The sequence below is a fragment of the Megalops cyprinoides genome, chromosome 25 (assembly GCF_013368585.1).
Source record: "Megalops cyprinoides isolate fMegCyp1 chromosome 25, fMegCyp1.pri, whole genome shotgun sequence".
Lineage (NCBI taxonomy): Eukaryota > Metazoa > Chordata > Actinopteri > Elopiformes > Megalopidae > Megalops > Megalops cyprinoides.
Genome location: NC_050607.1, coordinates 13788174 through 13805146, shown reverse-complemented (window position 1 = coordinate 13805146; position 16973 = coordinate 13788174). Strand labels below are relative to the sequence as shown.

Genomic DNA, 16973 nt, shown 5'->3' with positions numbered 1-16973 from the left:
TTGGCTCTTCCCCTGGAAAAAAAATGAAGCAGGTGAAGAGTTTCTTTGGACACACCAAGCATTCATCAGCCAGACTTGTAAGGGCTGTGCCTATGCTTGGAACATCCAACCAGACACATTCATTTTTCACAATAGTTCCCATTAAATTCTGCCAGGAAGGACATTTGAATATAATAAACAGTCATTTCAGACCCCTACTGATACATAAATGAAAAAATGATAAAGCACGCTCCAACTATAGAACATCTTTAAAAGAACTACCCCACATGCAATTTAACAGTTCATAATGTTGACTTGAAATGGTTTATTTTCTCCCTCTCTAAAAAGACCGGCCTCTAGACATAATCGACAACAGGGAAGATGAGTCCTGTCTGAATGCAAACAAGATGCGGGGCTTTTGTAAAGCTGAACATTTTTGTCGAAGAGTTTTTTTTTCAGCCATATGCTGGCAGCCCTTCTATGTGCAGAGGGGGGGGAAAGAATGAGTCAGAGATGGTGGGCGTTCTTTCAAACGCTTCCTTCGAAAGTCGATTTTGAATGTGTCCGTAAAAAAAAAAAAAAACTGAACGGCTTTGGCGGTGGAAAGAAAAACAAACCTGCTGAGTGCTTTTCAGTCTATCGGCCGGTGTAATCGCTGTTTGTTTGCTCCCGTTAAACAGAGCCCGGGGGTCCTGTGAGCCAGGAGAGCGTGCTGTTTTCGGAGGCGTGGGCGCTGAGAGCGTTGCTTTGTTTATTGCCCGAAACGCGAGAGGCTGTGCCCCCCCCCCCTTTCCCCTTCCCCCTTCCCTCCTGGTAGTCGAGCGCCGCTCCCCGCAATACAGGCCTTTAGTTATGGGAGATTTTATTGTCTCCTACTGTCAGGTGCTGCCCCACGGCTTCAAACAAACCAAATTATGGAGCTGTAACGGTGGGGGGGGGGGGGGGGGGGGAGGTATTCGGAGACGACGAGATTGGAGGTGTAGCTCGGAGGCCTTACTGGGAGAAGGAGGAGAATCCTTTTCGGTTGGTCTTGTTTGTGTCGAACCTGCACCCCAGCACTGATTCTATTGGAGGGAATATTCCAGAAAGAAATGAGGGAATTCAGCTGAACGTCTTTTGTGTTAACAACACAACATGTCAAGTATCAAGGTTCACTGTCGAGGGTAACAGGGACACGGTGGTACTGTGCAGGGAGATGTACAGAAGGGCTTTTTTTCAGTTTGAGTGCATTAGTGCCCTGGGTCACAGATTGAGTGAAGACAGGTTTTTCTTCGCTTCGGGGCTCAAGAGGTAATGACCCTCAAACGAGCTCAGAATAGATTGTGCTCTGCCTCTTGCCTCAGAGACGGTGTTTCGGGGTGGCACAAGGGCCGAGAGATCACTTATGCGCGTCTCATTGGCAGATGGATGGAGAGGGAGTGGGGTGTCAGTTTCACGCCTCTCTCAGATCTGTCAAGCCTCCACTCTGTCGCCAGCCTAAAGCGCCACGCGATATCGGGTGAGAATGCTAATGTCCCTGGCAGCTGTAGCTGCCCGGCACTGTCCCATCCCCTGAAACATGGATCGAGAACAATCGCGGAAAAGTCTTTGTTCCTCCCCGCCAGCCATCCGAGTCCGCGTCCTCGCCACGGCCCTTTCAACCCGAAACATCAACGGAAGCCATGCACTGCCTCACCTGCAAGCGCACGCTTTGATCTGTGGGGCGGGCAAGACCTTCACTGCTTGTTGAATGTGAATTCTGGGTACGGACACACACTACATTTCAGCTGAGCTCTTTCAAGGAGCACCTGGATATCTGACCTGAAGCCTGGCCTTATCTGACTCTGCCCCTTCTCCGGTTCAGCTTAGAGCGTGTCATCCAGGAACCTTTTAGATTTCCCAGTTCCCAATTCCATGCCCTCTAGTTGCTTGTCCTCTGCAGATGCAGCTATGCAGATGGTATTCATTATTTTGCAATAAAGAGAAGTTTAATAAAAAGGGTTTAGTAGAATGCCTTTTCACTTTTGAAGGCGCATTAGCTTCTAATGTGGCCCGCATCCTTGTTTTTCTGCAGTATTAAAAGTTTTCTTGATCTATTCTCATGAATATAAACACTTACCATTATCTCGGAAACATAAAAGCCAAGTGGAGATTGAAATTATTTGAGTCATCTGGAATAATTGAATCAAAGTTTGACAGTTACATCCTGCCTTGTTTTGATAGTAGAGAGCAGTCAGAAAATGTGAGGAAGTGCTTTGTACAGCATCTCCTACTAAAATATACTCTGAGATTATTTTTCAAACATGTGGAGGGTACAGTACAGTGTGTGTTGTTTACAGGGTAATGGTGGTGCATGGCTGATTTATTTTCAGCAAACCGACAAACGGTTCATTTTCTTACTTCAGCAGGCAGCGCGGGTTTCCATGGCAATCTTCTCTCTGTGTCGTCTCCAGGCACTGCAGGTGGACGTCCGCAAGCTGAACATGACCTTACTCCGTGCGTTCCGGGAGGGGGTGGCGGCCGCCCTGGACGTCCCGCCCCGACAAGTGCACATCAACCGCCTCAACGTAAGAGCCGGCGACGAGCGCATATTCAGAACAGGCCAGGACCTAACCAGATAAATGTTTAAAAAGCTGTCTGTAGCGAACACGTGGTCTTTTGAGGCTATGTCACTTACCCTCCCTACACACACATTTTCTGAGGTCATGAACCATAGGCACAAGAACTATGGTGACTAAGAACTGCCTTCTTTTCTGTGATTTCACTGGCTCATTTTGGTTCATGCAATGCAATAGAATTCAATAAGCCTGCACGATACATGAAGCTGGCACAAAGAAGCTATTGGATTGTTTTGTTTTAAATTATCCTCTAAAAGCAAGCAATCACTTTTACTGATCCAAATGGAGCATCAGGATCAGTGGATGGTGATCGTCTGGCAGTATTGATTTCAATTTATTGCACATTGATAATGAATGTAATCCATTTGCTGCTGCCAGTCGCTGTTGGTGGAGATTGTGATAGAGGAGACATCTGAAACTAACGGAGACAAATTAACAAAAAGCATCGTGTAGCATATGGCTACAGAGAGAGAGAGAGAGAGGTGAAGGACAAAGATGAACCAAGCTAAGGAAAATCTACGGGCTGAATGTTTGGTTTAAGTGTCAGTAAGTCTGAATGATGCCACAGTAAACGGCATTGGTTTTTGTAATTCAGCGCAATGAGCTCTCATTGGCTGTCCTCCCTCCCAGGAGAGGAAGAACGGCATCGAGCTGTATGTGTCGTCGGACAGGCCCGGAGCCTCAGAGCCCCTCCCGTCGGAGGAAGTGATGCGGTCCCTCAACGTCAACGTCCTCCACAGGAGCCTCAGCCAGTTCGGCGTCACCGAGATCACACCGGAGGTACGTGCGTGTTCCCCCCAAAACATACACACATGCCCATCACTGCTGTGATACCGCAATGGTGATCTGTCTCTGATTCAACAGCTACAGTTCTCTGGACCAATAATATAGTTATTATACAGATATACAATAATCATGTAGTTATTATACAGATATATAGTTGTTATATACTTACTGTACAGACGTGTAGTTGTTTTATACTTAGTATGCAGATTCTCCCCATGTTTGCACCCTGCAGCTGAACAGGGTGAGGGTTTACAGCCCTTGTTATGATGAAGGAGAAAGCGCAATGCTTGTCACAGCAGCGGGGGGGGGGGGGGGGGGGGGAGGCTGTGTCGTAGTGGATACGCTGCCTCCCCAGCGGTCCGCCATACCGTGACAGTAGTGTATGTGGCACGGGAGGACCGGAGGTGTCAGACACCCAGTCTGTCCCGTACCTGAGCGGCCTCTCTCCGGCCACCGCGTCTCCCACGGCGAGCTCTGCGGCTCCCCCCGCGTGACGCCTGTTTAATTAGAGCCGGAACGCTGGGCAGGCCTGCCGCCTCTCCCTCCCTCTCTCTTTATTCATTCAGCTTTGTTTTTCCGGGCTCCTCTGGATCCCGGATCCTCAGGGTATCTGCTCACTGCACCGCCAAAGCAAACAAACAAACAAGCGATGCTTTTAAAGGGCTGTGAACATGTTAACATGAATTATAAAAGCAGTACCAAAAATTATAATCGGACCACGATTGGTGAACCATAAAATAGGTCATATTAAATGGATTATATTTGCATTAAATTCTAGGAACATGTGCCGTCCATTTGCCTGTAGAAGGTGCCCACTCGGTGTCCCTCAGGCTACGGCAAGCTGGTAGTCATTGTCAGCCAGTGTTGCTATCTGTCCCTCCATAAGCAGATCTGTCTTCCTCTCTCTTCTCCATTCATCTGTCCTGTTCTGTGTTACTTAGAGCTCCATGTTATGTTTATTCTATTATCTGCCTGAGGGATGGGGGGAGGGAGGGGCCCCTGTTTGGATGCTCCAGCCAGTTGTGTTTAATCCTAACAGGATGATAGATGAGCAGAGAAAAGGTGGACGGCATTACAATATCAGGCACCGGACGATTAACTTTGATGTCTAGGGCGCAGCCCCTGCCAAACCTGTCCTGCCTTTGTTGTGCTGAAAGGCTAAACGAACAAAGTATTACTCCCAACATGAGCCGGCGTCTCCAGCTGACAATGCGCCCTCCTTTGTAGTGGAAAACTGGTTTTTAATATTAATCTCTGTGTAAACACGGGGCTGCGTTTCGCCTCCCCGGCCGCACAAAGGTCGCGTTATTTTGGTAGGTGTGACATTTGTTTACCTCAGTTCTCCGCGGCGGTGTCATGAAATATTGAGTCAGCACGCCGTTCCCGAGTCACACGGAGCCCCCTCGTTAAAGTGCATTTGTGAACGTGTGCGCACACGCCCACGCGCTCACGCGGTAATGTAACGCAGACACACTCTCACACAGGTGCACCCCAAAGCGCTCAAGCATGCACCTGCAAAAGTACACACCCACGCAGTCACGCTAACGCACACAATCGTACGCCCCCTGCACGAAACGGAGTTACTGTGCTGTGTAGCTGTAAAAATCAGACCACTGTTTCGCGGCGAACCGTCCAAAAAAAGACTCTTCTTCTGAAAGTAATGCAAGAAGATTAATCAAACTTTAACCACTTTGTGAGGATGAATATCAGGGGAATTGTCTAGCAGAGTTATTTCATGTTCCTGAATTAGACCTGAGTGAGTGTTATGATAGGAATCAGGTAATAGGTTCATCACATCCTTATTGTGTGACTGTAAATAAGAAGACACTGATATTCTTAAAGAATGTAGTGTCCATCAGTACTTCACAATACACTGAGAGGAGGGCACCTTGATGGAAGAGCCTGTGGTGGGCATTCAGGTGTAAATGAAGTATTTTACCTCCCTGTTGAAGAAATGAGATAGTGAAGAGCTTTCTCTTCCTCTCATTATCTCTCTCTCACTCTCAATCCCTCGCTCTCTCTCAAAGTCTCACTAAAATTCAAATTCAAATGCTTTATTGGCATGTTTCAATAATAGCAATATTACCAATGCAGTCATTCTTACATTCAGGTGTATAGCATGTATAAACATCAATCAATGAGATAGAGACAAAAAAACCAAAAAACAAAGCAGACAGAAATAACATTTTAAAAATACAACAGTAACACTAACAACAGTGATATTGACAGTATGGAGATTGGTCAGACACCGTCCCTTTGGCTTAGGAATATTGTTGCTGTCCATCCATCTCCTGGAAGGATGGCCAACAAATCTATGTCATCCAGTTCTTTGAAATTAGGAATGGCTCAAAGGAAAGTGTCCGTATATCTTTGCATTTTTCACATTCAAGGTGAAATTTCTGTCTCAACCACACCTGTCATACAGTGACCACATTGCCATGATTTTTTGTCAACGTCACTGAGCCTGTACTGGGTAAGGATTTGTATTTGTATTTATTTTATGGCCAGGTGTCTAAGCTAACTTGGTGGTCTGGTTTGGTTATTCCACTGTTGCGGTAATTTTAGTTTGTTTTATGATGTACTTTTTTCTCTGATTGTAGATCAGTGACGGTCTGAGACTGGGGAGCATTAGTTGTTACATGATCTCACATGGTTAGTAAGTCTTAGTACCAACTGACTTAGGAGGGCCATTTTAGGTTCAGTTCTTGAGTTTGAAGTGCCTGAAATTGTCACGTGTCTTGGGGACTTCATCTATGATGCATCCATAATATAAGCTCTCTTTTTTGAACATTGATAATCATTGGGAATCTGCCTAAATCTGCCCTGCATGTATTGGTTGGTGTTTGTCTCTGGATGTTAATTCTTCCTCCTACTTTTCCTTTCTGTATATTTCTCTCTCTCTCTCTCTCTCTCTCTCTCTCTCTCTCTCTCTCTCTCTACCCCACCCTCCCTCCCTCCTTCTCTCTCAGTTCAGAGGAGCTTGTATTAATAACCGCTGAAAAATGGAGAGCAGTTAAACAGTGTTTTAGTCTGGAAAGGAGGGATGGTTTTTCTAATTAAGATCTCATTCATTACCTCAGACACGTTTAATATCTTCATTTGACACTCAGCTTCTCATCAGACTGCACAGAGAGAGAGAGAGAGAGAGAGAGAGAGAGAGAGAGAGAGAGAGGAGAGATTGAGAGAGAGAGAGAGCTTATTCTAAAGTCTGTACATACGCTGCCAAGTTCTCCAGGCAGAAGTGACGCTGCTTTACAATGCTGTGGTGGCATTTTGAATCCTTCCTCGCCCCTATGTCCCGCAGTTCAGCTGTAGCTGTGTGCTGTGCGGCATTTTTGCATGAGCAATGTTTGTGTGCACCCATGTGGTGCGGCGCTAATGTTGCGTGAAAACGCGTGGGCTTTCAGTGCTAGAAAAAGCAATGCCATTTTGCAATACTGCACTGCACTCCTGCCTGCCACACCCCCCCCCCCCCCCCCCCCCCAAAACGCTAATAGGGGTTTACAGTTTGCGGGGCGCCTCTTAACGGGTAATCGACTCCAGCCTGCGGCGGCAGAGCGGCAGCGGCGGTCCAAATTGACCAGGGCTGCATCTGCTCACGGAGCTCCGCTGGCGGTAATCTGCGCTCTCCCTGCTCGGCCACGTGGCCCCGGGGGCTCACCCCCCTCCCCGCCGCTCCACCAGTACGTCTGCTGTCAGCTGGATAAACAAAGAGGCCGCATCCCCCCCCCACCCCAAATCCTCCTTCAGATGAATGATCTCACACCCCCCACCCCGAGCTCTCTGAAGGCAGCCCCTCCCCTGCTTTTCCCGCCTTAACTCCTCTGACACCTGTTTGGCTGGAGTGCGGGGAGGAGGGGGTGGAGCTGTGGGCGGGGTCAGCGCGTGCTTGTGTGTGTGTGTGTGTGTGTGTGTGTTGTGGGCGGGGCCTGGGAGGCAGCTGAGCCGAGTTGGTGCGTGGGAGAGCCTTCCGACGGCACCACTGCCAGCCCTGCTCACCTGTCAGAGCTCACCTCCTAGTTCAGGCTGCTGCAGCGGAGCTAGGAGTGCTGCGCACCGATTGGCTGCCGGTGCCGCGTTGCAGGTGGGCGGGAGGGAGACGAGGGGGGGAGGTGGGGGGGCGAGGTGAGAAAGGGGGGGTCCCCCCAGGGGCACCGTTTCCGGATGACGCGCTCTCTGTCCAGCCTCTCACCGTGTTCTGCGTTTTTTCCCCCCACCTCTGCTCTCCACAGAAGAACGTGCTGCAGGGTCAACACGAGAGGGACGATGTGTGGACCAAAGAGGGCTTTTACGCCGTGGTCATTTTTCTCACCATCTTCATAATCATCGTCACCTGTTTGATGGTAAGTCCTTATTCCTTCCTTCCTTGCTATCACTGGCTGCTTGCGGTGTGTCATTCAGAGAATCTTCTGGGCCGGCGGGTTCAGCGGTGATGTCACTTCAGATACATGGTTCTAGAAGGCGACGAGCAGGAGGTGCTGTCACCAAGGGAGAAGCTGTGACCGAAAATTTCCCGCTGACGGCGTTCCTGCTGTGCTGTCTGTGTTAGCTCAACTGTGGATGATGCTTTGCTTGGCCAAAAACTCACCCGGCACTCTTGAGGGAGCGCGCATGAAACACGACCCTCCGCCAAAGGCAGTGGGGTGATGTTACCTAACAAAACGGCGGTGTTGTCGCAGTAACGGCATACACCGGCCTTGGCAAGTGTAACGTGGGCTTTCTGTAAGCACCGCGCTAGAACTCCGTCTCCAGTTGCATGTGTACACATGGTGATCTCTCACTGAAATCTGTTCTGCATCTCTTGTTACCAAACTACCTCAGTAGTGACTACTTGCTCGTTAGTGTGCGACCATGATATCCTTTTTATTTACCAGAACTGCGTTGACAGCTTGTGCTCACAGATCCAAATGTAATAATTCCAGTAATTAACCCATATGTTTGTGTTATAGCCAGCTGATTATGATATTTCTCTTTGAAGTGTCTGTGCTGCGAGGAGAATAGCTGGAGACCAAATTAGTTTCTTTAAAAAAAAAAATTGAAGTGAATTTTGAGTGAATTCTGACTAGTTGTTACTGTTCCTGCGGTAAGTGAAAGATCATTTTCTTCACGTATGTAATACCTAGCAGGATACTGTGTGTGGCGGTAGCTCAGGTGATCCTGGCTGAGTGAATATGGGATGCCGGCGGAGGTCCCTCCTCTGTTGGGATCAGGGATCTCTGCATGTGTCGATCAATGTGAGGCCTTTTCACACGTGTCCCCCTGAGCCCTCCCGATTAGTCAGAGCGGACGCTCGGAAAAGCGGCGCGCTAAGCCCCGCGGTAACGAGCGCAATCTCTGACATCACCGGCCCTGCGAATAACCCTTGGGAGGCGGGGAGGGGGGCGCCCTGCGGGTGCGTTTCTGCCAATCGCCACGCAATTAGTAATCTAACCCGGAAAAGCCGGCACAGCGGCCAGCGAGGGGTACAGAGGCCTCCCCCACCCCCATGACTCATTTTGGTTGTTTTACCCCAAGAGGAGCATGCTAGGGACTCGATTTTAATTAAGACAAAGGAGGGAAAGCGCCTTCGTCCGGCTCAGAGATGGCATCAGGAATCCCTGCACTGAGCAGCACCAGTGATCTGGGCTTATTATAGCAGACAGCTCCTGAGAAAATAATCTTCTAAGTAACAGCTTTCCTCACGAGGGCTTCGTATACAGTGTGTTAGTGGAGCTGGGGAGCTACAAGTGGAGGAAATAGGCCACTGTTTATCACACTATTTTTATTTATCATTTATTTGCTTACACACTTGTCCTGAGCGACTTATATAACTCTCATATTGTCTGTTTATACAGCTGGATGTCAGCTGAATCAATTTGGGTTAAGTGCCTTGCAACAGCGGTGCCCCAACTGGGAATGAAAGCGATAATCGTATTCCAAAACTTCCTCCTCGACACTCATTCATGTACTTATGTCCTTATGCATTCTGCTGAATGAAATATCAATGTGCTTGCTTTGTCAAAGTCACCTTCGCTGCGTTCTCCTTCTGAGATTTTTATTACATCTATCCTGATGCAGCACAGTTGCGTCATGACACGCAGCCCATATGTCATGATAACATGCACTTACGTCACAATGTAATACATATATATCATGATTTTACACCCTTGCGTCATGACAGAGCACATTCATATATCACACAGACTGCTCAAAGACAACAAACACCTTTAGTCCAATATTCTCGTTATTCAATGGTAGGGTGGGCAGGAAGGTCATATCAAGCAGGCGGTAAGTCATTTTCATGTGACGTGGTTTTAGATGGAATTGCCTCGGCCTTCGTTGTAAATAGTAATATCTTCACAGCCATCGCAATGAGGATTCACAACATGTGTTTCCACTCTGCACCACTGGTAGTGAAGCCTGCTACTGACACACTGAGCCATACCAAAATACAGGGCTCATGCTGTTAGGCCACATACTTTACTACTGAATTAAGCTACAGCACAGGAGGTGTACTTTCAGTCATTTTCACTATAGCATTCTCACCTGCTTAATTCTACCCTTACCGAGGCAAACAGAGTTATCTGTGTGTTATCTGGCTCTGCCTCCGGTCAATTTCATTAAAACGTGAGGCTGCCCGTATCATGGCCTATGTTAGGTTGATCTGTGGTGCTGTGTGTGGTGTTCTGTCCAGACATTTGCATTGGCCATAGCTAATGTCAGGTTAATCTGGCCTCCAACAGCTGATACACGTACATATGACCACAGCTGCCTTGTGCTTGTTACCTGTAAATGCACAGTGGAGACCCGGGGGAGGTTAGCCAGAAACGCTGGCTGAATAGGAGAACACCCCCGTAAACACTCTCATTTATTCTCTTTAAATGGCCAGTGTTTGTTTGCGCTGCAGCGGTTACATAATCTTAATGGCACTCAGAGAAAACAAAGCATTTTGAAACCTGAAAGGCAAATAGCACAACTGTGGAGTTCAGGCTCTGGTCAACACATTTCAATTCCATGTCTACGTTTCAGTCAAATGCCTCCTTTTTATGTTTGGAGTACCTCTGAGAACAATTACAGCTACACTTATGTAACTGTTAGATTTTAAATAAACACTGCATCTTAAAAATACATAAGGAGAATATTATCATAAAAGTGTATTATGGGCTCTCCTACCTCCCACTTTGGACACTGCTGTTATACCATTGAGCAATACATTTTGTCTGATTTATTCTGGCCAATTCCAAATGGGTAGTCTATTTTTAACATATGAGCAAGGTAACTGAACTTGAGTAGTAGGTGTTTGTGAATTAAAGGACATTTCTCTTGGCAATATTATCATTCTCCTCCATCCAGACAAAGACGCCATATCATTACTGTGCCATTTAAATAAATGAAACAGAACTGCAAGACTTTATGGTGAGATCACGCACACACAGCTCCAGTTTTGGCAAGAAGTTGATGACCTTCACTGAGAAACCCATGAGCCGTGCCTGAGGCAGCTTTGAACGCTCTGTGTTCACAGGGCCTAGAGTGACACAAAAGATCTACAGTGATAGGAGAAGAGATGGCTGGTAGTGAGTAGTAAAGCCATTATAGATAGGGCCCAACTCTACTCTGCAGACACACAACTTTCTTCCAACTTTCATATCACCTCGGCACTTTCATTTCATATCACCTCGGTGCTGTGAGCATGTACTACGTACAGCTGGGTAGAAATCATAGACATAGTGCCAGTTAACCGTGACGATGCTGTGAGGTCATCGGCATTGTCCTGGAATGCTCTGAACTCATTCCTCGGTCTCCTCCCTGTTTCTGACAGGGCGAAACCCAGTTCGTCCTCCCCCGCAGCTCGACGGAACATCCAGGCCATTGTTTCTGAAACTTGCTGCTCTGCCCAGATTGAAACCAAATAAATCAACAAGGCGTTTTAGTTTAGTCTCACTGAGGGGAAAAAGCCCTGGCGGCCAGCCAGAGAGAGCCAACACAAAGACACAGCCTTTGCGCAGTCGTGTTGTCTTCTTCGTTGATGGGCCATTGTTTTTTTGACAGACACAAAGCATTCTGGTCTGCCCTCACTGGTGTTACACAAGATGCAACTGGACGGCTTTCTGTGTTTGGAACGCAAACCAGTTTGCCGCATTCGCCATCGTTCAGGCAACATGCGACCTCGAAGTCTGCCTGCAAACTCAAGCCGCCTATCACACTGCGGTCCGCTGAGGGCGTTAGCGCCAGGTCATTCTCAGTGTAGGTTTTTGCTGACTGTGAGTTTGTTTGCTCAGGGATTAAAATAAGGTGCTTTGCCACTCCACATTCAAGCGCCAGGAGAGAATCAGACATCTTGGAATGGAATGAGGCCGGACCTTTTGCCCAGCTCCTTATCACATTCAAATTAGGAAATCACCTAATAGCAACCTTTTGAGCAACACTGCATATACGTTTATGCATAACTCTATTTGAACTAAACATACGCAGAAACTGGTGTTTGAGTCCCACTGTCAAAAGGTATTCAAAGATGAAACTCCAGAATAGTCGGTGGTTGGCCATATTGTAAGTGCGAGTAACGCACCAGGTGTACCACTCCGGTTCATGCCTGCTTGTTTCATGTTTGGTTTAGCCAAGCAAAGACTTTAGCTGGGCTTCTTACTAAGCACTTGTAATAACACCTGCTCCAAATAGATATAGATCACCGCACAGCTGAAATTGCATTTTAACCTTATTGTTTAACAAGCTGCCCTCATAAACAGGTTCAGCCATAGAGCAGGGCTGGAAGTGTGTGAGGTAATGGTGATTACTCTAACGGCGATCACACACGCTCAGGTTCTGGACCAGAGCTCACCGGGTTATAATGAGCTCACATAATTAGGTCATGTCCTCTTAACGACTTGATTGGAATCCTCACGTAGGTCAAAGGTCAGATTGTTTGTATTTACCGAGCCTTTATCAGTTCCTGACCAAAAAGCATTGCAGGAGCCAGTTGCCCAAATGCAGAGAGCTGGGATTCCGTGGTAAGCCCACAGACATGGTTATTTTCTAAGCAAAGAACATTTGAGCTAGTCATGTAGCACAGGTCCGCCTGTGATAGCTTTCTGAGAGAAGAACTGGCCACTGATGGCCCTCGTCTTTCAGTTTTGGATTAGCATTGATGCTATGCTAACTGTAGCTTTCATTACAGAACAAGCATGTATTTCCTCTATTGCACTGTACTTGAGCCCGTAATAGCCTCCTTCCTGCTGTTGTGCTAATGTAATGTACAGCATCTAATGTAATGTAATGTACAGAACAGTAGAAAGAAGGATGGACCCTTTGAGTTTTTCCCAGTGACCTTAGTGGACTTTTTTGTTGGGCAGGTTCTGTACCGACTGAAGGAGAAGGTTGAGTATCCGGATCGGCAGCTGAAGGAGCCCCCCGGCCGGGACCTCCACCTGGCCCCCGTCCCGGTGCACGCCGCCCCCCCCGCAGGCCCAGGTGAAGATCACCAACAGCATGGTGCAGGCCGAGCCGGCCCCCAAGCCTGCCAGCGTGTGCGCCATCGCCGAGCCCCCCTGCCAGCCCCCGTGCCCGCCCACACCCGAGATCAAGCCCTGCCTCTCCGCCAGCCCCTCCCCCTTCAGGATGAAGCCTGCGGCCGGCCTCCAGGAGAGGTGAGAGCAGCCCTGCCCACTGCCAAACCCTGCCCAACTCTCAGCCAATATTGGTGTCTGTAGTCCAGGTTATTCATGCGGATTAGTTTTTAGATCTTTGTGCCTGTAGTTCTGGTCAGTAATGGGATCTCTTTGTGGCTGTAGTTCTTTTTGTCTGTAATTCAGGTCAGTCATGCCATTCAGTGATTAGCTCTCCCAGGATAAGACTCTCAGTATAAGACAGTATAAGGGGCAGAGAGGGGCCCTGTATGATAGTGTTTCTGCACAGCCCTCTGGTTAAAAAGGAAAAGCTTTAAAGAAGCACAGGCAAAAGGGTGAACCTTACTCACTTCCTGTTAGATTAATGTGCTTCAATACCCCCCACAGACAGATGTGAATTCAAAGGCTTTTCTGCAATGAATCACCAAATCATGATTAAAAATGGAGTAAATACCTCTGGACAATTTTGTAATGAATGAGACCTCGATTAATCCCCTTTTAATACAAAATACAATGATATAAAATACAATTAATACAAAACAGAAATCCTCTCTGATGTCCAAATATTTTTTCATAAAAACATGTCTGCAAGTTCAACAATATCAGGATGAATTTGGTCTGTAAGCAGCGCGGCAGTCTGTATTATAGGGATATTAATATATGATAACCAGGAGCAGTGGTTCAGGAGCTCTGAAGCATCAGTCTTACTACACCATGCTCTCATTTACACTATTAGCAAGACAGATCTGCCCACACAAGCCTCTTCATTTCAGTACAACTCAATCAACTCAATCCAAGTTCATATACTCCTGTGCGAAAATAGTTTTATTTCTATTTATAAATGTGTGTAGGCATGCTTTTATTTTACCTTCTCATAGTCTGTTTGCAAATGCATGATTGTAAGATGGCTGAATTTAGTCTGCATTGACCTGCAACCCAGGTTACACACACAGAGCATGCAAATGATTTCTCTGGCACGCCTTAGTAATGTAATTACGTTGCCATAACATCACAGCAAGCTGGTGACGATGTCACGTTGTAGATGGGTTTTTATGAGAACATTATGCGTGGGCTGGACGGGATGTTCGCCAGCGCTGTGCATCGTCCCTGTGACCGTGGTGACAAGATGTCAGTTTACACAGCGTTTACGCACCTGTGTGTGTTGCGTCGATAAGGCGCGGATTTCTTCTGCTTCGTGCGTTTGTTTTTGCCGATGCTGGTATGGGCGATGCTCAGGTGCTCAGTCAGCTCCCTGTAGGTGCTGTCAGCCCTCGCGGCGCACGGTCGCCTCGTTCGGGTGGGCCGACGGGGGGTTGCCGCGGTTACCACGGTGATCTCTGAGTCTCTGTGACAGAGCCGGGGGGGGTGGGGGGGGGATTACAGGATCAGCACCCTCTGAGCCTCCAACGCCATTAAAGGATTCAGCGCTCGTCAGGAAGCCTGCGTACTTCCTGAAGGTCCGACCCCCCCCCCGCCACACACATACCTCTCTGGGATTAACCAGGCATAATCGGCGTGTGCTTCCGCCCCCCTCCGCCACGCCCGAGGCCGACTCAATCAGCCCTCACACGTGGAGCAGAGAGAGCAAAAGCTTCATCAGCCAGGGGTGAATGGAGCTGTCGTGTGCTTTCAATGGCCGATTGATTTCGTCCAATCACAACGTGTTGCCATGGCGCTCTGTCGTATGATTGGTTCGTGACAGCATGTGGTAGCCCTTCCCATATTGGGGTTCCTGAAGTCTTGCTTTCCTATCACTGTGTTAGAGCTGCAGAGGCTGGCTGTATGTATTTATCACAGTCCTGCAGTGTGTAAACCTTACTGCAGTGTGGTAATGTTACTACAGTGTTGCATTGTCATTGTGAGGATGTTTTTGCGTCAGTTGGATGGTGGCTGGTGGAGGGGACCCTGCCAACATACCCACCCATTCGCTGAAGAAGCTAGGCCAATTTGTTGCTGTGGGATCCTGGTTTTTGTCAGCTGCTGACATGACTAGGCTCAAACCTGGGGCACAGAGCTATTCTTGTGCTTATAACAAGTGTCCTGACTGAGCCATTAAAAAGCATTTTTTAAAGTATTTTTTAAATGACAGTGGTCTTTAATGTGTGTCTGGTTCGCACAGAGGCCTGTGTGTGCTGTTCAGCTTGCAAAGACTGATGATTAAAAACTTTGTGTGAGCTGTTGCTCCCATTGCCATACATATATGTACTGTCTAATGCTCTGGATTGTTAATGTAGGCCCGATCGTTCTTTGGTGTTCATTGGCTTTTCGTTTTGATTTTATTTTTACATAGGCTGTAGGCATTGCTAATATTGTTCCAGGCTAATTTCCTGCTGATAACACTACCAAGAGTGGTCCCTTTGAAAAATGTATAGCCGCTGAAATCAGAGAACATTCTACGCAAGTGTCAGAAGCACAGATAAAACAACCAGCAGTGAAAGCCAACAATAAAAATCATCCATTCCTATCTAGGCCAGGCCTGACATCTAGTGGTAAAAAAGGGGATTTCAGGTGATGAATTCTACAGTCTGAGGGACACAGAAGACGATTACTACATTTCCTTTCATGTGAATAAAGAAAGCTTTCATTCACTAGTTCAGCCTGGGAGTTCAAAAACCTAAACATGTGAAAAACAAACTGTAGATATCTCCCTTTCCTATACCATTATTTACTTGATATTGACTAGAACATGTCAGATACATCCATTTGTCAAACATGTTAATGTTTGATTTCATTGCAACATCCTTATTTATCCTAACCCGATACCTCAGTATTGCAGTGAGATATCCACCCCCAGTAAACAGTAAATGAAAGGGTTCACAGAATAAACACATTTTCTGATGGAATAATGTCTGCTTTAACAATATCCCATAGAGTAAACATGCTGTTTTTATAATAAAAAAGACACTGCATTCAGAACCAGGCTGGCGAGATAATCACAAAATGAGATTATCTGTATTTTAATTCATCTCTTAATACTTACTGTAGGATTGCATTTGCACTGTATGTTGAATCTTGTTCAGTAAGAAATTGCCTATTTGTTGTACTGGCAAACATGCATCAGTTTGGCAGTTCATAGGAATATTTCAAAGCCAGCTGCGCTGTAAGTAGTCTCCCTTTAAAATTAGACACCACCCTGTTCGTGCAGTTCATTTTAAATGGCCACAGGGCATTAAATCACTTCTCATCAGACAGCTTCATCTCTTAGTTCAATGCCCTGTCACTTAGGAATGATGTATTTGATATACAATGCGTATCAGACGCAGCCAATGTATACACGAGATTGAATGTGCACTGTCTGTACGTGGGCACTTCATTTGGAATATCCTAATTGATTTCCTTGTCTCAGAGCAACCAACCCCCGCACACACACACACACACACACACACACACACACACACACGCACAGACTCTTCACTGGCGTTCCCTGGCATTTTGCCTCCCGCTTCCCGCCCTGAGCGTGCTCTTCCTGAATCCACAAATCACCCCGGCGCCCCTTTGATTTGCGGGCCACCCTCCGGTCCGCACGCTCATCAGGGCGGCCTGATCCCCTGACCCCCTCGGAGCACCTCGCGAGCAGGAGGAAAAGGAGAGGGAGCTCGCCCCGGTTAGGTCAGAGAGAGCGGCACGCTAGCCTGAGGAACAGAGAGACAGAGAGCATGCTCATTCACTGCTGCACCCTGGAATAGAGGTGCATGAACTTTATGATGGATAACTTGTTCATTGGATAATATGGAAACAATGTGCAAACCTGTAGAATGAATAAGAAGTAGTTTTAAGCTGAATGGAAGGGGATCTCCCAGAACTCCCTGCGGCTCAGTTTGGGGTCGCAGGGGTTTGCCGCTGGCCCCCGGCCCCGGAGTAGGCGGCGGTGGTCCGTTAAAGCCGTTGTCGTGGTGACAGGAAACCCAGGAAGACAGGATGTTAGTGGACACCCCTCCCGTCACATGCTCTTCCTGACCCCGACATGAAACGAGGGGCTTCGAAGGTGGCTCTGTCTGTGCGGACAAGCGAT

General features: G+C 47.5%; 1 protein-coding gene across 1 annotated transcript in view; it reads left to right on the top strand.

The window, feature by feature from the left end:
- The window catches only part of LOC118771861 (receptor-type tyrosine-protein phosphatase R-like), a 59390-nt gene that overhangs the window by 21791 nt on the left and 20626 nt on the right, over window positions 1-16973 (top strand). The window contains 5 exon segments of the mRNA XM_036519987.1: window positions 2412-2525; window positions 3207-3356; window positions 7595-7705; window positions 12689-12781; window positions 12783-12982. Of these exon segments, the coding sequence (XP_036375880.1) occupies window positions 2412-2525; window positions 3207-3356; window positions 7595-7705; window positions 12689-12781; window positions 12783-12982 (668 nt within the window).